We start from the raw sequence: 23389 nt of genomic DNA on the forward strand, positions 1-23389 counted from the left end.
CCTTAGGCACATCCTTGCGAGTGACCTTTTAGACACTATCCCTTCAAGTCACTGGTTAATTCTGGAGAAATAAAAATCCTGAAAAATAGGTAACAGCAGAAATACCATAAGTAGCAATTTTTGAAAGACATGAACCACCCAGTTATTGGTGTGCCTCTATTGAATTTGACAGTTAGCCATTCCAGATGAGAGTCTTGATTTTGACCTTTTGGTTTTTCCAGACAGTGTGGATTGGATAAGTGAGGTGTTGCTCCAAGGAGTTTGGGAAGCAGAATATGATTTACCACCAGAATCCACTGGTGAAGTCAGTCCAGTGTGGTTGAACTTTGAGAGATGTGGGACGCTAACTGAGGGATATGTTGGATGGATATAAAGAACGGTTAATCCCTTGTGGTACCTTGTTGTCCCAGAGAAGACAGCAAAGGGGTTTATGGTTACATTGATGATTCAAGGAGATTATTGTAATCCTCATCAGAAGACTGGGTATTGAACATTTACTACATGCCAGACATCGTGGCACATTTTTTCATAAATGTTTGCAGTTTATCCTCATGATACTCCTATAGGGTTTTATTTTTATCCCTGTGTTATAGACAAAGAGACCCAGAATTTTTGAACCGGTAACCAAGAGACCCAGAGAGATTGAGTAACTTGCCCATAGTCATGTCAATGTACGTGGTAAATGGTACTATGAATCTAGGCAGTCTATCTCCAGAGCCTGAAGTCTTAACCTGCATGATATCACCAACCAATCTATATACATAATGGACACTCACAGCATGGGGTAGGGGGGTGGGGCAAGCTGGGTGTGTACATAAGGCCAGTCAGTACATGAATCTTCTGTTGTTGTTGTTCTGATAATAGTGATGATTAGGAATTGAGGCCAGAGGTACATGGGCCAGCAGTAAAGAATCCACCTGCAATGCAAGAGACGTGGGTTAGATCCCTGGGTCAGGAAGATCCCCTGGAGAAAGAAATGGCAACCAACTCCAGTAATCTTGCCTGGGAAATCCCATGGACAGAGGAGCCTGGCAGGCTACAGTCTTTGGGATCGTGAAAGAATCAGACATGACTTAGCGACTGAACAACAATAGTACATATATTTGGAAGCCTATTAGGAAGTGATTTGGAATTTTTTTTAAAATTAATTTCTATTGGAGTATAGTTGCTTTACAATGTTGTATTAGTTTCCACTGTACATCAGAGTGAATCAGCTCTATGTATACATATATCCCCTCTCTCTTGGATTTCTCTCCCATTTAGGTCACCACAGAGCACTGAGTAGAGTTCCCTTAGCTATATTGTAGGTTCTTACTGGGGTGTTTTATAGAAATATCTCTTTCCTGACCATATTTTACCTCCCAAATAGCTGTTTGTTTCTGGAATTCTGTCTGTGATTAAGATGGGGTTAAGGCAGTGGTTTTCATATTGCTTCTATATCCCTAGGATTCCATGACAACCCTTGGGAATTATGAAGCCCTTTGTTCCTGTCCCTTATCCCCTTCTATGAGATCAGTTCTACTTTTGTCTCTTTCACTTATTTATCCATACAGTAATGAGGCAAGAGCTAATTTAATTAGTGCCTGCCTAATCTAGGTGTTCAGGGTTTTGTTCTCCTATATAGTAACAAGCTATTAGACATAGTTCCTGCCACCTTGTGAATGATATGAGAAAGCCAATAAGCATCTAAATAAGGACAGATTAAGATAAATTAAAAGCAGAGCCATTACTTTGTCAACAAAGGTCAGTCTAGTCAAGGCTATGGTTTTTCCATTGGTCACGTATGGATGTGAGAGTTGGACTATAAAGAAAGCTGAGTGCCGAAGAATTGATGCTTTTGAAGTGTGGTGTTGGAGAAGACTCTTGAGAGTTCCTTGGATTGCAAGGAGATCCAACCAGTCCATCTTAAAGGAGATCAGTCCTGGGTGTTCATTGGAAGGACTGATACTAAAGCTGAAACTCCAATACTTTGGCCATCTGATGCGAAGAGCTGACTCATTTGAAAAGACCCTGATGCTGGGAAAGATTGAGGGCAGGAGGAGAAGGGAACCACCGAGGATGAGATGGTTGGATGGCATCACCGAGTCAATGGACATAGGTTTGGGTGGACTCCGGGAGTTAGTGATGGACAGGGAGGCCTGGCGTGCTGTGGTTCATGGAGTCGCAAAGAGTTGGACGTGACTGAGTGACTGAACTGAACTGAAGATAAATGTCATGGGAAAGACAGAGTGGTAAGAGGGAAAGAACAGAGAGGGAGAGAGGAGGGTGATGCTGTGGGCAAGACTTCAGACAGTGAAGAGCCTGGCACATGGGGGAAAACAAAGACCAGTGAGCCGGCAGCTTCATGGGCAAGGTGGAGAATGGGTTGAGATGAGGTTGGAAAAGTAGGCAGTGGGCTTTTTATGCAGGGCTTTCAAGGGATTTAGGAGAGTTTCACAGAAAGAACTGTGGATTAAACTCAGTCATCAAAGCATATAAAGGAAGGGAATGTTTTGGTCTCAGTCATTTTTTTAAGGATTACTGAGGTATTTTGTGAGCAGAATGGTTTTGTGAGGGCAGACTGGAATGGAATGGGTATGTTGGAGGGGAGTTTATGGTGGTCTAGGCAAGAATGGTGGTGGTTTGGATTAGGTGGCGCTAGTGGAAATGGTTACGTGTGATATTTGTTTGGAAAAAGCACTTTGCTGTGGAAAATTTTGTAAACCTTTGGGTAACATCATCTCTACACAAGACCCCTGTGGGATCTCCTTGGGAGGGATGCATGTTAAGTCCTTTTGGTCATAAGCCCTTTAGCCTCTGTCAGTGTCTCGGGACAGCAGTGAAACGCTGGGAGGATGTGGCCTGGTTTGTGCCTGTGTGCGAGGGGCAGGTAGGCAATGTCCAGCACATGGAGAGTTGAGGAGGGAGGTCTTGGTGCCAGAGTGGAGACTGATCTAAACATTTTCCAAAGACAGAAAGAACATTTCGGGGCTATTTAGTTTTTTTCTGGACCAGCCCCTTCTGAGTCCCATCTTCCTCATTGTCTCCCTTTCCTTGGTTCCATGTAGAAGACCACGTGTGTCTGCTGGATTGCATTGTTGTCGATCTCCAAGACATGGACATCTTTGCTGCAGAGAGACACCCACGAGAGTATTCCAGGGTCTCAGAAGACAGCAGCGGAGACCTGATCTTCCCCTCCTATTTCGTGCGACAGACAGGAGGAAGCCTCTTGACCGAGCCCTGTAGGCTGAAATTGCAGGTGGAAAGGAATTTGGACAAGTGAGTGGTTTATTTTCAAATCACTATCTATTGTAAGTAGAACTGTGATAGCTTGGAAATCAGTGCTGTTAGGTCTGGAAGGGCATGGGTATTCACTTACATTTTCATGTATGTAACAAATATATGTTGAGTCCCTACCATCTGCTAGACATGAGGGCTCCTATCATGAAAGAAAAAACTTCTCCCTTTATGGAGCTTGCATTTTGTTGAGGGATATAGGAAGTTAAGTATATGATTCTAATTTTGTGTTTGATTAAATTTTAAACTGTATTGTAGGATGACAGTAGGTGCCTTAGAAACAAAGAGTAAGGGACCTGAATTTAGCATGGATTTCGATGGCAGAAGGGAGGTAGTGATGGCACGGAAGAAGTATTTGGAAGAAGTGACATTCGGATTCTGTGTTTCAAATGCAATAGATTCTGGACCTGCTATTGATATTTACCCTGGAGCTCCACTGAATCAGAGTAACTGTTTAGATGCTGTTTTGCCCATTTTACTCCAATTAGCCATCTGAAAGTGCTCCATAAAGACCATTGAACTGACTGTAATTTCCTTCTTAATTGGCTTCAAAGCACAGGATGCCTAATTTCTGTAGTTTGGAGCATGGCCTCAGTTAGTTCTATATCTGACTGGGAAACTTACTGAAAAGGAATGCACTCAGACCCCATCTGAGACCAGCAGAAGCTGACTCTCAGGGCCAAGCCTCAGATGCATATTAACAAGTTCCTCTGGTAGTGCTTACGCTCCCCTGGCCCCAGCAGTGGACTGGGACTGCTGGTTACAGTGTGTGATGCCTGTTCAGTTTAGGGCATTAATTTTGGAGAAAGCAGCAACACTCAGATCTTAACCTCAGGGAGAGATGAGGTGTGGCTGTGAAGTAATGAAAGCAAATGATTTTCATTTGCAGCATTTTAAAAAACAGTGTCACTACTTTTCCAGAGTGTGATTTTAATCCCTCTTGGGCCACTCCCTTTGCAGTTCATCGGTTTGGGCAAATCATTTAGTGTCACTGTTTTGTTTCTCTCTGGATTAATGATACAGCATAGCCACTCTCACTGGGATTTTTGTGTTTCATTCTTACTTGTTATTCAAGTGCTCTCTGGCTGGTGTTCAGTTATGGTTGGCATGGGCTGTATTTGATTTTACTGGCTTAGACGTCTTAAGAGGAGCTTCATTATTTAGAAATTGAACATTTTGTTTTCTTTTCAAGTAATGCTTTCCAAAAAAAAAAAAAAATGTGCTTTACTGCTCTGCTTATCTAAACTTCACCCACTTCCATCAGTGTTTATGTGCGGGTAATTATGCCCTGTTAGCCCAGATAGAAGGGGATGACTAAACACAGGGTATCTGATCAGCTTCTTCTGCCCTGGACCTGGCAACCCAGGGGGTTCTTGGTAATCCTTTCCAGCTTTTCCTTGTTAATTGCATGACTGGTCTTTTTTCACCTGGTTGTATGAAGGTTTTTCTCCATAGACAAAGTAGTTTTTAATATTTCTCTTCAACTGCAAATCCTGGCCCTCTGCTTTATATACTTGGAGCATAGCATCTGTAGGATCCATGATTCACCTTTAGGAGGGTAGAGAAAAAGCTCTTCAGTGTTGGGATGAAGTATATTCCCCCTTCTCCGGGCATTTTTTTTTTTTTTAAGATTATTTTTTGGCTGCGCTGAGGTCTTTGTGGTATGAGGGATCTTTAGTTGCGGCAGGCAGGATCTAGTTCCCTGAGCAGGGATCGAACCTGGGCCCCCTGCATTGGGAGTGCAGAGTCTTAGCCACTGGACCACTAGGGAAGACCTCCCTGACATGGGCATTTTCAACATCATTCCTGCCTGCCCATCTCAGCTTGAAATGAGGTTTTATCCTAGTGTCCCATCTTGGCTCGTTATGAAACACTGGTTCCTTTCTTTTGTTACCACTAAATGGATAAAGAGCTTGTCATTTTTTCTTTTTTATTAAAATATACTTGTACAATAATGTGTTAGTCTCAGCTATGTGGTAATCTGACATTTGCACACATTATGAAATGATCTCTGCTATGAGCCTCGTAACCATCTGTTTCCACACAAAGTCATTGCAGTTATCGTTGGCCATATTGTTCATGCTGTATAGTATATCCCCATGGCTTGTTTATTTTATGGCTGGAGGTTTGTACCTTTTAATCCCCTTCACCTATTTTTGTACCACTCCTCTGTTCTCTGTATCTGTATCTTTTCCTTTGGTCTTTTTTTCTTTTTAATTGCTCTCCTAACTATAATGTGTAAGTTATTTCTGAGTCTTATGAAATTTTTCTTTATTCATCAATTAGTTAGCTCAGATTTGGGGACTTAATAAATGTATATTTGGGGAGAAAAATGGCCTTTTGTAGCTGAAAGATGACACTCAGTTGTACTAACTTGCTTCACTTGGACTCATGACATTTTTGTCATTGAAGGTTAAAAATTAATTGGTTGGTAAGGGAGGTGAGTACATGTTAGCACTTATATTTGGATGTGAGCTGTGTCAATGTTCGTGATTTTTTTGTGGAAGTGACCTTTTATCTTTTTCCATAGAGAAATAAGTCATACGGTGCCAGACATATCTATCCATGGCAATCTCTCCTCAGTCCACTGTTCTCTGGATTTGTGCAAGTACAAGCTGATCCGGGGTTTATTGGAGAACAATCTTGGAGAGCCCATAGAGGAATTCATGAGGCCTTATGATTTGCAAGACCCAAGGATTCACGTGAGTGTGACGTTAGGTTCTTCTGTAACTCTAGTGGTCTCATGATCATCATCCTGTGTATCTGTTCCTCAGAGTCAGCTGGCGAAAGAAGATGGAACCACAAGCAAATTAGATTTCATGACATTAACTCCATTTTTAGATTGACAACTATGAATTGATCAACATTTTCCTTTTCCAGACTGTTCTGAGTGGAGAAGTATACACGTGCATGTGTTTCCTCATTGATATGGTAAATGTAAGTCTGGAGCTGAAAGATCCAAAAGGAAAACAAGCTGCTGGGTCCCTAGCCAGGTATGGCTGTGATTATATGGTTTTACTATTAGTAATGGTAATAGAAATCCTGTACACCTTGTGCTATCGTGTAGAGCAGAGTGGCCGAGTGGTGGTTCACAGCTGAATGTGGTCTGCCTGCAGGATGCTTTTTGGTTGGTCTGCACAATGCTTTTTAAAAGTTTAAATTCATCTATCACTCAAGACGGCTGAGGTTATGCTGCGGTAATAGGCACTCCAAAATATCAGTGACTTAGAAGAGTAACAATGTTTTTCTCCTCGTGTTTCCTGTCCATTATGGGTCTTGGGCTGCTCTGCTCATTGTAGTTACCCTGGCTGACAGAGCAGCTTCCTGTGCCACTGAGAAGAGCCTTTGAGTGGTCTTGAATGGCAGTGGGATCCTGGTAAGCCCTGTGGTGCTAGAACATGGTCCCACGTGAGTGCAGAGTCAGGAAGCAGTCTCCCTGTGTGTCTGTGTCGAGGGAGTCCAGAGCTATCTGGTGAACACTGGTGTTGATGGCTTCACTGGCCAGAATTAGTGAATTGTACATGAAAAAGTTTGGATTTCAGCTTCCTTTGAAGAATTGTAAGTTTTGGCAGAAGAGGACCAGTGTTCTCAATTAGAAGCATCTGGGAGCTGAGTGGAAGCTTGGGCAACCTTTAGATTAGGCATCTGCTCACCCAGCAGTTCACTAACTTATGTCTTCTTGGTTACTATAGACCAGGAGTTTGTGATTACTGGTATAGAACCCCCAAGAGTGCATTGTATTTTCACACTTGACAACATTTTCATCTCTTGACAGTCAAGTAAAGTTGAGCAGATATTACTCCTGTTCTCCAGATAGTTTTTGACAAGTGTAAGATCATATGACTGGAAAAGTGGTTCCGTATTTAAAAATAGCACTTCCAGGCTAGTAACTTTTCTATGAGACACACACTGTCTTCTGTTTTGTTTGTCCCTTAAAAATTCATCCAGCTATCTAACTCAACTAATGAGAACATGATATGATGGAGTTGGGGTCCCAGATTGATTATCTTGTGAACCGGCAGTTTTTTCTGATGACTGGTTATGACCTTACTTTCTTGCAATATAGGGTAATTCTGTCTGGATTGTCATGATGGTACTGAGTGATTAAGGGCTGCCCATTGCAGCTCTGCCTGTTTTTTAAAAAATGGCAGTTGCAGATGCATTTTCTGTTGGTAGATGAGCTGCATTACTTCTCTCCATGAGAAGTGTTACTGTTGTGGTGGTTCCCAGGAACTTGTTGCATAAAGATTCAGCAGACTGTGGAGACAGACTCTCCAAGCAGGCCAGGAGTTGACAGATGAAGGCCTAAAGGGACCCTCACCCTTGGGGATTATTACGAATATATAGTCTTACTAAACTTAGGTGAGAAATGAGAATGCTAATGAACCAAGCATGCAACACATATGTGATATTGTTATTCCCCATGAAGTTCCCATGGGCAAGAGTGTCTCCTTAGAAATGGAAAAGAAGGTACAAGGCAAAGTGACACTTCGATCCATTTTGTGGAGACTGTTAAAATCAGTGACAGATCTCAGAGTGAAGTTATCTCCTTCATAGAACTTAGGCATATTTATGGTTTTGTTCTTTTATCTTAAATGTACGTAATTTTGAAAAATGGAAGCGTTCAACGTCTTGACTGCTTTCTCCCGTAGATTTGACTTCAAGAAGTGTAAACTGCTCTATGAGAGCTTTTCCAACCAAACCAAGTCCGTTAACTTGGTTTCCCATTCCATGATGGCTTTTGACACCCGCTCTGCTGGGCAGAAGACCAGTCCTGGTGTGAACAACGTGTTCACCTGCATCTTTCAGCCCTCTAAAAGCAGCAGCACCACCCAAGGCTCCATTCAGATCGAACTGCATTTCAGGTGGGAGATCCAGACCCTGACCTTGCCTTTCTTTATCATGACATATGCCCTTCTGTGGCCTGTGGCCAACACCATGTAGGCTTTAGAGCATCAAAGGACTGAGCAATCTTTGAGAAATAAATAATGGCTTATTAGTGCAGTGTACTGTATATTAAGTGTTCCTGCAACCATGCAGTTTCGCTGACTGGCCAAAAGATGTCTCTGTTGCCTTAAGGAAAGTAGTTAGGATTAAACCAGATTCTTAAAATCAACCTCCTTATCAGATGTGTGTGCACGTGCATGCCCAGTCCCTAAGTTGTATCCAACTCTTTGCAACCCCATGGACTGTACCCTGCCAGGCTCCCCTCTCCATGGGATTCTCTTGGCAAGAATACTGGAGTGGGTTGCCATTTTCTCCTCCAGGAGATCTTCCCAACCTAGGAATTGAATCTGTGTCTCCTGTATTGGTAGGTGGATTCTTTACCACTGTGCCACCTGGGAAGCCCCCCCATCAGCTATAGACTTTTAATATGTAAAGCGACTTGGGGAAGGAAGGAATTATACTCATGTAAGGGGAAAAAGTCTTTTGGTCTATAGAAATAATAGAAGAGAAGTGGTGTTGACTTACATTATCGAGTTATCTGTGCAGGTCTTAATGACTGACTTCTCCGTGTAAAATGAGCTTTAGCCTCCTTGAACTAGATTATGTTTTTCTTCTTGGTATTATGGAGGCACTGTTGTGTGTGAAAAGAGCATCGGTTTTGGGATCACATAGATCTGGGCTCAAAACCTTTATCTACCACTTCCTAGTAATGTGTCCAAGGACAAGTTTTTTATCTCCTTCACCTGCATTTTCATCTACTATAAAATAGGAAAGAGTTACTGTACCTACCTCATAGGGAGGAGGTGATAATTAAGAGGCAGAGTGCCAAAGAATCGATGCTTTCAAACTGTGGTGCTGGAGAAGACTCTTGAAAGTCCCTTGGACAGCAAGGTGATCAAACCAGTCCATTTTAAGGGAAATCAACCCTGAATACTCGTTGGAAGGACTGATGCTGAAGCTCCAGTATTTTGGTCATCTGATGTGAACAACTGACTAATTAGCAAAGACCCTGATGCTGGGAAAGATTGAGGGCAGGAGGAGAAGGGGGCAACAGAGGATGACATGGTTGGATGACATCACTGACTCAGTGGACATGAATTTGGGCAAACTCTGGGAGATAGTGGTGGACAGAGGAGCCTGGTATGCTGCAGTCCATGGGGTCACAAAGAGTCGGACATGACTGGGCGACTGAACAACAACAATAATTAAACATCACTCTGTGTAGTCAAAGCTATGGTTTTTCCAGTAGTCATGTATGGATGTGAGAGTTGGACCCTAAAGAAGGCTGGGCAACAAAGAATTGGTGCTTTTGAATTGTGATGCTGGAGAAGACTCTTGAGAGCCTCCTGGACATCAAGGAGATCAAACTAGTCAATCCTAAAGGGAATCAGCCCTAAATATTCATTGAAAGGACTGATGCTGAAACTGGAGCTCCAGTATATTTTGGCTATCTGATGCCAAGCGGCAACTCACTGGAAAAGATCCTGATGCTGGGAAAGATTGAAGGCAAAAGATGAAGGGGGAGGCAGAGGATAAGATGGTTAGATAGCATCATGACTCAGTGGACATGAATTTGAGCAAACTCTGGGAGATAGTGAAGGACAGAGGAGTCTGGCGTGCTTAGTCCATGGGGTTGAAAAGAGTTGGACACGACTTAGCAACTGAACACCACCAACATATAATTAAACAAGATATTCTGGCTACTGCTTGGCATAGATGGGAGCTTTTACAATTATTCCTGATGTAGCTTAGGTTATTTTATGATACACTACTGTAAACTTTTTTGACTAAGTGGGCATAGACCTGAAAACTGAAAAGTTAGGTAGGGTCGATAGAAATTCAACAGGCGACCTTTGGAACTGATGTCAGTTTCATTCTATTAGTGCTTAATGTCATCAGATAAGTTGTAAATATATAAACCAGTAAGTAAAAAGGCTGGGGAAAACTTCTTGGTTAGGCAAGAGAGGAAAAAAAAAAACTCACCAAAATTGTACTTTTATTTGTATATGTGTGACATTGCAGTGTGCTGTTCAGTGAATTCCTTAGGGTTGAGTTTTCCTAGGGAGGGGTCGTAATCTCCATATGTGTTTAGGAATTCTGCCTAATTAGATATTTAAACTTTTGCATGAGCTTTTAAAAAATTGTATTAATTATTTTATTTTTGGTTGCACTGGGTCTTCGTTGCTGTGTATGGGCTTTCTCTAGCTGCCACTGGGGCTAGTAGTTGCTCTAGGGCTAGCTACTGTTCATTGCAGTGAGTGGGCGTCTCATTGCGGCGGCTTCTCTTGTTGTGGAACACGGGCCGTAGACGTATGGGCTTCAGTAGTTGTAGCACAGCGGTTCAGTAGTTGCGGCTCACCAGCTCTAGGGCATGAGCTCAGTAGTTGTGGTGCACAAGCTTCGTTGTCATGTGTCACGTAGAATCTTTCTGGATCAGGGATTGAACCGTGTACCCTGCATTGGCAGGTGGATTCTTCTTCACTGTACAGTCAGGGAAGTCCTTGCATGAATTTTAAAACAGTTTAGTAATGGGAATGCTAGTTGCTTCTTACTGAGCCTTACCAAGGGCTAGGCACTTTACTTGCCTTTAACTTAATTCTCACAAGTTTGTCCAGTGGGTGACTTCTTCCCCATTTTACAGATACAGGCATAGAAGCTTGGAGGGGATTAAGTAACTCTTCTGAGGATACACAGCCAGTCAGTGAAGTAGTCAGAACTCAGGCTTGGGCCTCTGATTTTAAAGCCTGTGTCTTGTCTAACAATTGTCAAGGCCACCACATTTTAGTGACTGGGCTGATTGCAGTCAGATGATAAGCTGGCTGTGATTTTCAGTGCCTTTGTTGGAAGATGATGTTTATTTGAACAGAAGGCTTGCATACATTTGGTCCATCTGCTGAAACAGTTTCTTTTTTCGGTTTGCTTTGTTACTGAACTGGCTTCCTCAATATCAACGAGTTGTCCCACCTATTATATTTTTAATATACAAGAAGCCTTAAAATATTAATAAATTTATATACTAAAGATGTATAATTTCTCAGAGGCTAATAATAAAGTTGTCCACCTTGGTTCTTGCTAACAGAAATACTGTTGTTAGTGAGAGGGTTAAAATGTTCTCTTGATTGGAACTTTTGAACGCTTTCTGTGTCTCAAGAAGAATTGCTCTTCTGTTGGGATTTTGTGTGTCAAATATAAATCACTTTACAGTGTTTAAAGGCTTGAAATATTTTCCAGAAAAGGGATCAGACATACTTTGACTTTCCAGTTAGTTCATAACGCTGACGATCTGTGTTCAAAATGGGGTGGAAAAATTTTACTGAGGGCAACATTTTTTCTCCATTACAAAAGGGTGAAGTGTTTCTGTGAAAAATGCTGTGTCTGTATGAAGGAGACATGCACCACAGTGCCCTTTTTCTAGGGGCAGTGAGCCAGGTTTAGGCGAAACAAGAGACTAGAGAAGCCAGCCTTAAAAAAAAATCTCCGAATCAGCTTTTCCTGAATAGAAGCCCCTTTTAGGGCCGTGAAGCAGGTATGTGTAGTAGCCAGAGCCCCAGATTCGATTTTGGGCTCACAGAACAAAGTTCAGTCCCGAAACTATAGGGGTGTCCTTGCCCATTTTTCTTGTCTTACCTATCTCTGCCCACTAATATACTGAAGGTGCCTGGCCCTGACCACACCATGGCTTGAAGCCAGGCTTGAGAGTCCTTCTAGGGTTTTCACCTCAAATATAGAATTGAGGGTGATGATGGCAACAAACCAGTACCCCCTCCTCCTCTCCTGCAGCTCTACTTCTAGGGTGCTTGGGGTGTCAGCCACAGTAAACACCATCTTATTTGTCCTCCCTCTTTGGCCAAAAGATCTGGGGTCTCAGGCTAGTTCCAGCTAGAGAAACCATCATGTACAGGTATGTAAATTTGATGTTTATAAAGAAGTGATCTTAACGTTGAAGAAAGAGTGCCTGCCTCACTGATCTTTTAGAAACAGCCTGTAGTGGAGGGAACTGACATTTATCAGACCTTTTATGTGCCTGGTGGTTTCTCTCTTACTGTTTTATTATTGCTCGGTTTATAAGTGAGAAAACAGAAAGATAAATATATGATATTATTTATATGTGGAATCTGAAAAAAATGGTACAAATGAACTTATTTGCAAAACAAAAATAGAGTCACAGATGTAGAAAACAATCGTCTCGTTACCAGGGTAAAGGGGGAGGAGTGGTAAATTGGGAGATTGAGATTGACAGGCACACACTACTGTATATAAAATAGGTAACTAGTGAGGACTTAGTGTATAGCACAGGGAACTCTGCTCAATACTCAATACTAATGACCTATATGGGAAAAGAATCTTACAAAAGAGAGTGGATTTATGTATATGGATAACTGATTCACTTTGTTCTATAGCAGAAACTAACATAATGTAAATCAACTGTTTTGTTATTGTTCTTTAGTTGCTAAGTCATGTCCCACTAAGTCAGGTCCGACTCTTTTGCCCCATGGACTGTAGCCCACCATGCTTCTCTGTCTATGGGATTTTCCAGAGAAGCATATTAAATTGGGTTGCTGTTTACTTCTCTAGGAGATCTTCCTGACCCGAGTTGAACCTGCTGATGACTCAGTGGTAAAGAATATGTGTACTGATGCAGGAGATGCAGGTTCAACCCCTGGGACAGGAAGATCCCCTGGATAAGGAAATCAGCTGCTGCTGCTGCTGCTGCTGCTGCTAAGTCGCTTCAGTCATGTCCGACTCTGTGAGACCGCATAGATGGCAGCCCACCAGGCTCCGCCGTCCCTGGGATTCTCGAGGCAAGAACACTGGAATGGGTTGCCATTTCCTTCTCCAGTGCATGAAAGTGAAAAGTCAAAGTGAAGTTGCTCAGTCATGTCTGACTCTTCGTGACTCCATGGACTGCAGCCACCAGGCTCCTCCGTGCATGGGATTTTCCAGGCAAGAGTACTGGAGTGGGGTGCCATTGAGGAAATCAGCTATACTCTGATAAAAAATTTTTTTAAAAGTGAGGAAAGAGGCTCAGAGAAGCTAGACAACTTACCCAAGATAACACAGCTTTTAAGTGACACGATTTAAGCCCATGCTTTTTCTACCACACCAGGATTTCTCAAACTCAGCATTGTAGGTTAGATCATTCCGTGTTGTGAAGGCTCTCCTGTACATTATGGGTTGTTTAGCTGCATCCCTGATTTCTACCCACAAGATGCCTACAGGAGCCCCTTCACTTGTGACAGAAATCTCTCCAGACGTTGCCAGATGATTCCCAGGGGATGGAAACACCCGAGATGGGGATGTCTGAGAACTGCAGGATGACATACTTGCTACTGCTTTCTTGTAATACATTCCTTCTTGTTTAAAAATATGATTGACTTTTGAAAACATATACTGAATGTTTTACTAGACCCGGGCTCAGAGTTTATTGATATTCAAAGCTTAGTTTAGAAGATGCTGGAGGGCTTCCCTAGTGGCTCAGTGGTAAAGAACCTACTTACCAATGCAGGAGACATGAGTTTGATCCCTGATCTGGGAAGATCATACATGGTGCGGAGCAGCTAAGCCCGTGTACCACAGCTATCGAGTCTGTGCTCTAGAGCCCAGGAGCAGCAACTACTGAGCCCACCTGTCACAACTATGGAAGCCTGTGTACTCTAGAGCCCATGCTCCACAACACGAGAAACCCCCACAGTGAGAAAGCCAAGCACTGCAACTAGAGAGTAGCCCCTGCTTGCTGCAACTAGAGAAAAGCCCACACGGCAGCAAACACCCAGTACAGCCATAAATAAATAAATAAATAAAAAAGAAAATGCTCGAGTATCACCTGCCCAAATTGAGTAATATATTTGCAGGTTAGTGAAATGTCATGTTCCTCTTTTCCTATTTTATTTTTATGATCTTCTTTCTTGTAGGTCTACAAAGGATTCCTCCTGTTTCACAGTTGTTCTCAACAATCTCCGTGTGTTTCTCATATTTGACTGGCTGCTGTTGGTGCACGATTTTCTCCATACCCCCAGTGATATTAAGAAGCCAGCTAAAGTTACTCCTTTTCGCCACCGTAACTCGAGCAGCGAATCTGCTGTAATTCCCAAAACTGTGAAAAGTGGAGTAGTTACCAAGCGGTCTTCCCTTCCTATGTCCACTGAAAGGCACCTGGAGGTCAAGGTCAACGTAACAGGTAAGTGTATGTAGTTGGGAGTCACCTATTCTTGGTTTGGATTTTAGGCTAATTTTGTGTCTTACAGTATGACTTTTCTGTTGCCTCTGCATTTTGACACGAACACTTACGTGTTTCCATGTTTTGCAGACTAACAACTGTTGACATTCTTGACCTCTGTTTTCAGATGGGAATTGCCTGGCCCACAGTGAAGGCTGCAAGATCTAGTCCCTCTCCTCTGACCTCCCCTAATGCATGTGCCTGGCCTGAGTACCCACCTGGGCAATGATCTTTTTTCCCAGTGTTAAATCTGGCTTCAATTTTCTGTTTGATCTCCAGGGCCCCAACAAATGTGCCTTACTGAGTTTAGGCAAAAGTGGTATGTGAAAAATCTCAGTTTAGAAGATAAATAAATGAGGGGATTGGTGCTGGCCTTACACAAAGAATATTTTCCTTTATAAACAGATTTACCATGGTTTTTGTTAACTAGCAGACTCTCATAGCACATCTGTACATATATTTGTATTTATTGTTATGCTTGTGATATATGCTATCTCCTGCACAGTGATTTGAAAGAAGCTGGATAGCTCATGGCATTTAAAATAGATTTAGTTTCAAAAGTTCAGTTTATACATGTTTTTTGATGAAAACAAAAAGTAAATTTGCCATGTCCATGTCCAGATGAATAGAAAACTGTCTGTGTCTACCAATTTAAAAAGCAAAACAACCCTGAACATATACACAGATGACCCAGTGCTCTTTGCTGCCTGACCAACATCAGTATCTGAATCTGCTTCCTGGGAACTTAAAACAGATTGTCGCTTGGAGAAGGGGTGGTTTCCAGAGCTTCTTAGTGTCTGTTCTGCCTCCCAGGAGACCTAGTGTACAACTTCATTCTAAAGAGAGAAAGTGCGTCCCGATCTTATGCCTGTGCAGGGCTCTGTTGGTTCAGCTGCGCCTGGCCAGATCTGCAGGACCTGCTGAGGGTGTCGGCAGAATGTCGACAGACATCCTAGACATCCGATCTTTCTGGCTGACCTGTCGGCCCCCGACCCAGTCGATGTGCTGCCTGGTTTACGACACCTGCTGCTTTCACTTCCCAGCTTTGGCCTAGTTGATGATACTGTCCTTTCCAGGCACGGAGTTTGTGGTCGTTGAAGATGTATCCTGCTTCGATACCAACGCCATCATTCTCAAAGGCACCACTGTGCTCACCTACAAGCCCCGATTTGTCGATCGGCCCTTTTCAGGAAGTTTGTTTGGCATTGAGGTAAGAAGTCTTTGTGTTGATTGAAGCACTCAATGTTTGGCTTAAGAGAAAAGCATCTGGAGAATAATTTTACCTCCTAAACTTTCCTTCAGGGTGATAATTAATGGGACCAGAGGACCCTTGCCCTCTTCTCTTCATTTTCTCCTCACATCTACCAGTTTATTCTAATGTGTGAATTCAGGCCCCCAGGGTCAGGCTGTGAATGTGTGGAGGGACTGTACCTCTTTCTCTTAGACCCAGCCTTCCTCAGAATGTTCAAGGAAGCTCTTCCAATCCCCCTTTCCCCAACAGGCTCCTTGTCATGTCCTCCGGGTTCTGTGGGTCTAGGCCCTGGCTAATTTGTGAGGGTGAGGAAGGGGTCCTTGTTTCTCCTGCATCCCCTTCTACACATTGAGTGCTTGTCCTTGCGAAGACCTAGAGCTTTCTGGTTATAGAAACGTGATACTAAAGTGTTAGGGACTTTCCGTGTTATCCTTCCAGGAATATCTGATCTATTAAAGGGCACCTCTGGAGAGTTGGCCCTGACCTCAAGGGCCGAATCTCTAATTGTGATGCTCATGGCTCTGATTCAGTCTCATGAAGGAGATAATTTGCATTGGGATGACTTTTGTAGCCAGAAGATTACATTCTGCAATATTATGCAAAAACTGCTCTGTCTCTTCTTAAGCCAGGATGTGTGGAGACAGAAGGAGAAATGAGGCAGATTATTATCTCCTCTGGCAAATATTCTTAAGTCACCGATCTCTGCTAATATTCCTCTTGTTAGAATACTAGAATATTTGGTCAGAGTTACTCATCATTTGCTTCCCATTTATGATTAAACTTTTTCATGCTCAGTTCTTCCCAGTGATATTTCAGAGGTTGAGGGAACAAAAATTGCTTCCACCCTCAGCAGCAGATAGTACTTTTTTTTCTGGTCAGAAATAGCTGAATAAAACCTGTGGAGATTTTACTTCCCTACCACTTGTATCTCTCATGTAAAGAAACCTCAGTGTGAGAGGAAGGATTTGCCTGCTAGCGTGATGTGACTTGGTCCTGAAATTGCAGTTCATCTGCTTTCCAAGCCTCCACAATACCAGCTTTGAACGGGAAAGTTTGGTGATTGATTAATGAACTGTCAGGTACAATTGGGTTTTGTGTAGCAGAGGCCCGGGAAGAAAAAAGGAAAATGGAACTTTCCTGCTCCAGAATGTTAGAAAAACTCCATGGCAAAATATTCGAGCTTCCTGGAAACTCCTTTCAGTCTTGTTCTTAAGGTGGCACAGTTGGATCTAAATTTTAAGACTACCCTAATACATCCTTGGGGGAGAATTTGTAAAGAAGGCAAAATGAGCTAATGTTGAATACAGCAGAGGACCTTGGTGTCATATGCTTTTCAATAGCTCCAGAAAATGCCAGGCTTCCCTGGTGGCTCAGACGGTAAAGAGTCTCCCTGCAGTGCAGGAGACCTAGGTTTGATCCCTGGTCAGGAAGATCCCCTGGAGAAGGAAATGGCAACCCACTCCAGTATTCTTGCCTGGAAAATCCCATGGATGGAGGAACCCGGTAGGCTACAGTCCATGGGGTTGCAAAGAGTTGGACACGACTGAGCAACTTCACTTGCTTTTTCTTTCTTTAGAAAATGCCAGGAAAGAGGAAGGAGCAAGGGAGACTAAAGCGATGCTTTCTTCTTCCTCCTCTACTCTTGCTGAGCATGCAGCATAATATGGTCCTGGAATGAGCGTCCTCCGTCTCTATTCTCTCCCCATAAATATGTTTTACTTTATTTTTATTAGAACATCTCAAACATACACAAAGTAAACAGAATAATATAATGAACCCCTATGTACCTTTCACATAGCGTCAGTGATTAATGTGTTTATTTTCACTGATGATAGTAACAACTGTATTACATGAAATTAGGGAAGGGGCGGGAAAAACCACTTATCGCCACCTATCTCACCTACATAATCTCTCTTGACATTTTGAGGTATTTCTTCCCCTATAGTTTTGGCGTAATGTTATTTTGATTGGGCTGCTTTTTCACAACCAGTATTGTAACTGTTTTCCTACCTTTCTAGGTAGTCTTTTAAACTTACTTTTAAATGGCTGCAAAATACTCTGCTGAGTAGATGGGGAATATCTTGAAAACATTGATTCTCTTAATTTTATTTTTTAATTTAGCATTAAATGATGTTTCGGTTAATTTTTCTATGTTTTGATTACTTCCTTGGACTAGTTCCCATCAAGAGTAGGATTATTGGATCAAAGGGTGTGAGATTTTTAAGTCTCTTGTTATGTATTGCCAAACTGCCTTTCCCATGGGTGAAGCGCTGTGCTGCTGGCAGTGGGTGAGGGCACCAGCCTCACTCTTCACAGTGTTCATTCCAGTGGTTGTTATGGGTCTTTTATAGGAGAGGACTGATGGCTTCCAAGATGGCCCCCTTTTCTCCTGGTGGTGAGACTCTTCCTAAATCAGACATTAATTCACGCTGTATTGCATTTCATCCTCTAGGTGTTTTCGTGCCGACTGGGGAATGAGCACGACACAGCTCTTTCAATCGTCGATCCAGTACAAATTCATGTGGAGCTGGTGGGAAATTCTTCTTACCAGAATAGTTCAGGATTGATGGATGCATTCAATAGCGAAGATTTTCCTCCCATCTTAGAGGTAATGATGACAAGCCTGGATAACACACCGAGGCTCTCCCAAACACTTCCCTTTACTTGAACTACTTATTTACTCTGCCAAACTCAACAACAGTTCTTACTTCAGCAAATACAAAATAATATGACATTGTCTCTGCCCTAGAAGATCTTTCAGTCTTGTGGAGGATGAAAGACCTTTTGATTGTCTGGTATGATCTTGAAGTTCTATGAAAGTTTACAGAAAGCAGAGTTCAACATAGTTAGGGATATTGACTGTGAGTGAAACAAAAGAAGAGTCTGATCAGGGAGGTAGGATGTAAATAGGCTAAGAAGGAGAGCAGTTCTGAATTAGAAAGTAGCAAAGTCAGGGGTAGAAGTGGCCCAGCAGAGCTGAGACTGAGGGAGGTCTCACTGCAAGAAGTCTGGGGATGTGAGGAGGAGGGAGAGGAGAAACAGAGTAGGTGAAACCAGGCCAGGACCAGTTAAGACTTGGATGTTTTATTTCTTTGGTAGAGAGGGAGTAATTAATTCATAATCCATTTGAACTATAGGAAGTTTGAAAGAGAAAAGCCATTCTGATTTTTGGGCTTCAAAAAAAAAAAAAGGTAAAAGTAAGTAATAAATAAAGCACTATACCCAGACTTCAAGCAGACATCCCATTTTAAAGTGGTCTTGTGTCACTGTCTGTACGGCTTTTTCCACTGGTAGCTGAATTGCTAACGACTAAGGAACACCAGATTTTTAGAAATATTAATATAGAACTTGACTCATTTAAGGCTCTGTTTGAATAAAGGAGAGAGAAATTTTATAGGGGGGGTCAGTTGGCTTCAGAAATTTAAAAAATTAAATAGATCAAAGCACAATGGATTAACAGAGTGTTACAAATTGGCTCTGGAGGAGGCAAGGATCACCTTCCTCTGATTCTCTGCTTTGATGATTATATATACTTGTAAGAAAATCATTCTACTGAATTATTAAGTGCTCTAGTAATTTGCCCCACGTAGTATTTTTTGTTTGATACAGTTTTGTGACATTGGACCTCACATCTGAGACATCTTACCTTATGGCTATTAGTGCTTGATTTCAAGATCTCCCCAGTATTCAAAATGAGGAAGTGTCTGTTGTATTTCTAGAACCAGAGTTAGAGTGGTACCTCTGAGAGGTGTGGACACAGAAGCCACTGCAGCTTTAAAAACTGCCACCTTTTAAATCTTGTTAGATTCAGTTACAGGCCCTGGATATCAGACTCTCCTATAATGATGTTCAGCTGTTTCTTGCCATTGCAAAATCCATCCCAGAGCAAGCTAACGCTGCGGTGCCAGACGTGGCGGCCTTGGAGGCCAGCTCCGTTCACAGCTACCTTCCTGGTGCTTCTCGAGGGGGAGAGGAAGTCAGAGAAGGGACAAGACACACCTTAGACCCTGTTTTGGGTAGGTATTTAACCATAAAACCCATTCAGCCTTCTCCCAAACTCCCCTTCTTCTTAATGTTTAAGATTTTCTTTTGCACAATTAGATTATTCAGGGTATAATTGTCTGTCATTAAGTATAATTGTTAAGTCATAAGTATGACTAATTCTTATTTTTAAAATAAAGAAAACACCCCAAACCAACTGTTCTAACCTACAGTATTTTTCCTTTTACCATTTCTTCTAGAGATGCAGGTAATGCTAAGGTTTAGTTTTAAACTTTGTTTTCTTCCAGAAGTATATGGATCATAATACCGAGTTTCAGTTTTAAGCTTTTAAAACACAGCCAATATAGGGAAAAGACTTAAAAACTTCAGGGTATACTTGATAACTTCCAATTAGGAGCTTATTTTTGCCTATAGAAGTGAAATGACTGAGTCACCAGTTTCTGATTTCTTTTTTTGCTTCAGTTAGTCTGTGGGTTAATTTACATTAAATTACTTATAAAAATATATATACCATTTCCCCCTGTAGAATTACAGCTGGCTAGACTGCAGGAGCTGGGGTTTAGCATGGATGACTGCCGCAAAGCTCTCTTGGTGTGTCAAGGTAATTTGAGTAAGGCTTTTTCCTTTATCTATTATCTTGATAAACAATAATGTTTGATAATGTTTATCTTTCCATTTCCTGCCCTACTCCCATGGATGCCTTAGTGAGCTGGAGTGTGTTTTGAAAGCCCTCTGTGGTTTTCTGTGGGCTGAATATAATCTTGGGCCAGTAATAATGGGATGCAGTATTTTATGGTGGATGTAAATGTGGGCTCTGGAGCCGACTGCTTGGCTTCAGATCCTTGCGCTGTCCCCTACTGGCTCCTTGTTAGTGACCTGGGCAAGTTTGAGCTTTCTGTTCCAGTGCTTCCTTACCTGTACAAGTGAGGATTAGAGGACCTCCTTTGTTGCTGAGAAGCACTCTATGCAAAACACACAGCATGTGCCCTGGAGACGTTAGCACTGCTGCTCCTGGGAGTAGTAACGGTGGTGACAGCGATCAGCTTGGCCATTGATCGAGCTCCTCTGTGCCTAGTCATGTTTCTTGTCGAATCCTCATTCCCTTGGTGGTGGCATTCTTAGCCTCACTTCAGATGGGGAAACCGGCTCAGATGGTTTGGTAAGGCTATGGTTTGGTAAGATGGTTTCGTCTCAGGCTATGTCTTAGTGTGGGGCTGGGATGGGTTTAAAGCCAGGTGTGCCCCTCTTCCTTCCACTGTGTCACACCACCTCTCCACCTCCCTCTGTGCTCTTCTTGTCTTTAAACCAGAGATACAACAAAAGCTGTATTTTTTCCTAGTCTTGATACTTGGATGTATATCCTCCCTTTTTATTTCTCTATGTACTATATACAGGCATACCTTGAAGATTTTAGGGGGTTGGTTCCAGACCACCACAATAAAGAAAATACTCCAGTCAAGCGAGTCACACACATTTTTTGATTTCCCAGTGCAAATAAAAGTTGCTTTTACACTCTATTGTAGTCAGTTGGGTGTGCAGTACCATTATGTCTATAAGAACAATATATGTATCTTTATTAAGTAATGCTGTTGGGAAAATGGTGCTGATAGACTTGCTCGACACAGGGTTGTCACACATCTTCAATTTGTAAAAACTGCAGTATCAGCAAAGTGCAATAAAACAAAGTACGCTCATGTGTCCAACACACACACACACACACACACACACACACACACACACACACACACACACATACATGCGCATGTGGTATTTATACATGTTGGTAGATTGTATTGCAAATACTTGATAGAATTACAGTTACAATTTTATTATAATATAATATTAGCATCATCTATTGTCATTAAAATTATTTGTAAATGATTCTTTTACATTGATCTGAGGACGTATTATAATTTAGTCTTCAGTTTTTCATTCTTTCATTATTATACACAATTCTGTTATTAATATTTTTGTGTATGAACTTTTGTCTACATCTTTCAGTTTCTTTGGTAGTGAGACTTTATTTATTTATTTATTTATTTATTTTTTAAAACAAGCTCTGGCCAGTTTTATTAAAGAAAAATTGTACATGATTTACTTTTCACGCATCTGTTCTGGCATGCTTCTAATAATATCAGAATCACCTGGATCAATGATAGCCAGTGTGCATACTCTGTAGTATTTTCCACATGCTGTGCCCAATTCAATATTATTGCCACTGTAGTGATGGACACCAGTTTTGGCCAACATGGCATAATACTCTATTTCAGATGTCCTCAAAGCTGTGCAGTTGTTGGCGAGGATGACCAGTTTCGCTTTGCCTTGTCTGATCATTTTCAGAGTCTGTTTGTACCCCAGCACGTACTTTCCACTTTTCATAACCAGCTGGAGCCTAGAGTTGATCAACTCCAGTGACTTTTTTGTCTTCTTTGCGGCCACCATCTTCCTGCCTTAGATGCGAGACGCCCCCAACCAAGAGCAGCCGCAAAGATGGCCGGGGAGCGAGAAAAGAAAAAAAAGCCAGTTTCTTTGGTAGTGAGACTTTAAAAAAAAACTTATCTGTTTATTTGACTGCAGCAGGTCTTCATTGTGGTACAAACGGTCTTCGATGTTTGATGTGGCATTTGGGACTTTTTAGTTGTCACACGTGGGATTTTTAGTTGCAAACTCATAAGGAGTCTTAGTTGCAGCATACAGAATCTAGTTCCTTCACTAGGAATTGAACCTGGGCCCTCAGCATTGGGCACTCGGAGTCTTAGCCAGTAAAGCACCAGGGAAGTCCCGCTTTGGTAGTGAGACTTGAAAGTGAAAGTGAAAGTCTCTCTGTTGTGTCCGACTGTACAGTCCATGGAATTCTCTAGGCCAGAATACTGAAGTGGGTAGCTATTCCCTTCTCCAGGGGATCTTCTCAACCCAGGGATTGAACCCAGGTCTCTCGCATTGGTGGCGGATTCTTTACCAGCTGAGCCACCAGTGAGACTTAGTATTGTAAAAACTGGATTAGAGGATATAGATATTTTTTGAGGCTCTTTACTTGAATCAACAAATCTTTTTCTGAAAGGATTGTACCAGGTTAAACTTTGACCACTTGTGTGGTCTTATCACATGATTGTTTGCATTACCTATCCTTTACCTCTGAAAACAATTGGAAGGTAGGCCTAATTATCTTGTGGGCTTTAATTTTGTTTTTTCCTAATCATCATTGCTTTTGGTGTAGTTAACTTCATATCCCTTAATGTTTACATTTCCTTTTTTTTTTTTTTTTTCACTCTTTAACAATTCAAACACATTAAAAAAATTTCTAAGAGCCTTTTGGATTTTTGTTACTCTTTATTTCTTTAGTAACTGAGGTTTAGTTCCACCAATAATAAAGACGATAACACCAACTAATGTTTATAGAGCCTCTGTTATATGCCAGGCTCTGATCTGAGAACCTCCCAGGTGCTCACTTGTTTCCTCCTCATGGCAGTCCTGTAAGTGGGTGCTGTTGGGCAGAGAGAGACCAAGCCCAAGAGCCAATATCTAGTCAGTGCAGGATCAGAAGCCAGGCCATCTTGCTCCAAAGCCTATGCCCTGAACACCTACCACTGTCACATGCACTGCCTCTGGTAATTTATAAGTATAAGGCTGCATTGCTTTCCGTTTCGGTTATGTTCTTTTTTAGCTTTGGCAATCTGGTTGTGTTCAGGGGGCTG

General features: G+C 42.0%; 2 protein-coding genes and 1 non-coding gene across 12 annotated transcripts in view; 1 reads left to right on the forward strand and 2 right to left on the reverse strand.

Annotated features, from left to right (window-relative positions):
• Positions 1 to 23389, forward strand: part of VPS13D (vacuolar protein sorting 13 homolog D) — a 274134-nt gene that overhangs the window by 65529 nt on the left and 185216 nt on the right. For 9 of the 10 annotated variants that reach the window (XM_025285916.3, XM_025285915.3, XM_006076786.4 and 6 more), the window contains 9 exons: positions 3048 to 3258; positions 5807 to 5978; positions 6157 to 6269; positions 7929 to 8141; positions 14136 to 14401; positions 15517 to 15650; positions 18145 to 18300; positions 19498 to 19708; positions 20221 to 20295. In XM_025285916.3, the coding sequence (XP_025141701.3) occupies positions 3048 to 3258; positions 5807 to 5978; positions 6157 to 6269; positions 7929 to 8141; positions 14136 to 14401; positions 15517 to 15650; positions 18145 to 18300; positions 19498 to 19708; positions 20221 to 20295 (1551 nt within the window). The remainder of the gene's footprint in view (positions 1 to 3047; positions 3259 to 5806; positions 5979 to 6156; positions 6270 to 7928; positions 8142 to 14135; positions 14402 to 15516; positions 15651 to 18144; positions 18301 to 19497; positions 19709 to 20220; positions 20296 to 23389) is intronic. The other variant, XM_025285913.3, reaches the window with a different exon arrangement.
• Positions 4975 to 5047, reverse strand: TRNAG-CCC. The gene has a single exon. It is a non-coding gene; the product is annotated as a tRNA-Gly (tRNA).
• On the reverse strand, positions 21739 to 22180 carry LOC102403325 (60S ribosomal protein L30). The gene has a single exon (XM_044943003.2). It carries the CDS (start codon positions 22134 to 22136, stop codon positions 21789 to 21791), a length of 348 nt encoding a protein of 115 aa, XP_044798938.1. The 5' UTR covers positions 22137 to 22180; the 3' UTR covers positions 21739 to 21788.

The sequence above is a fragment of the Bubalus bubalis genome, chromosome 5, assembly GCF_019923935.1.
Source record: "Bubalus bubalis isolate 160015118507 breed Murrah chromosome 5, NDDB_SH_1, whole genome shotgun sequence".
In the NCBI taxonomy this organism is placed as follows: domain Eukaryota; kingdom Metazoa; phylum Chordata; class Mammalia; order Artiodactyla; family Bovidae; genus Bubalus; species Bubalus bubalis.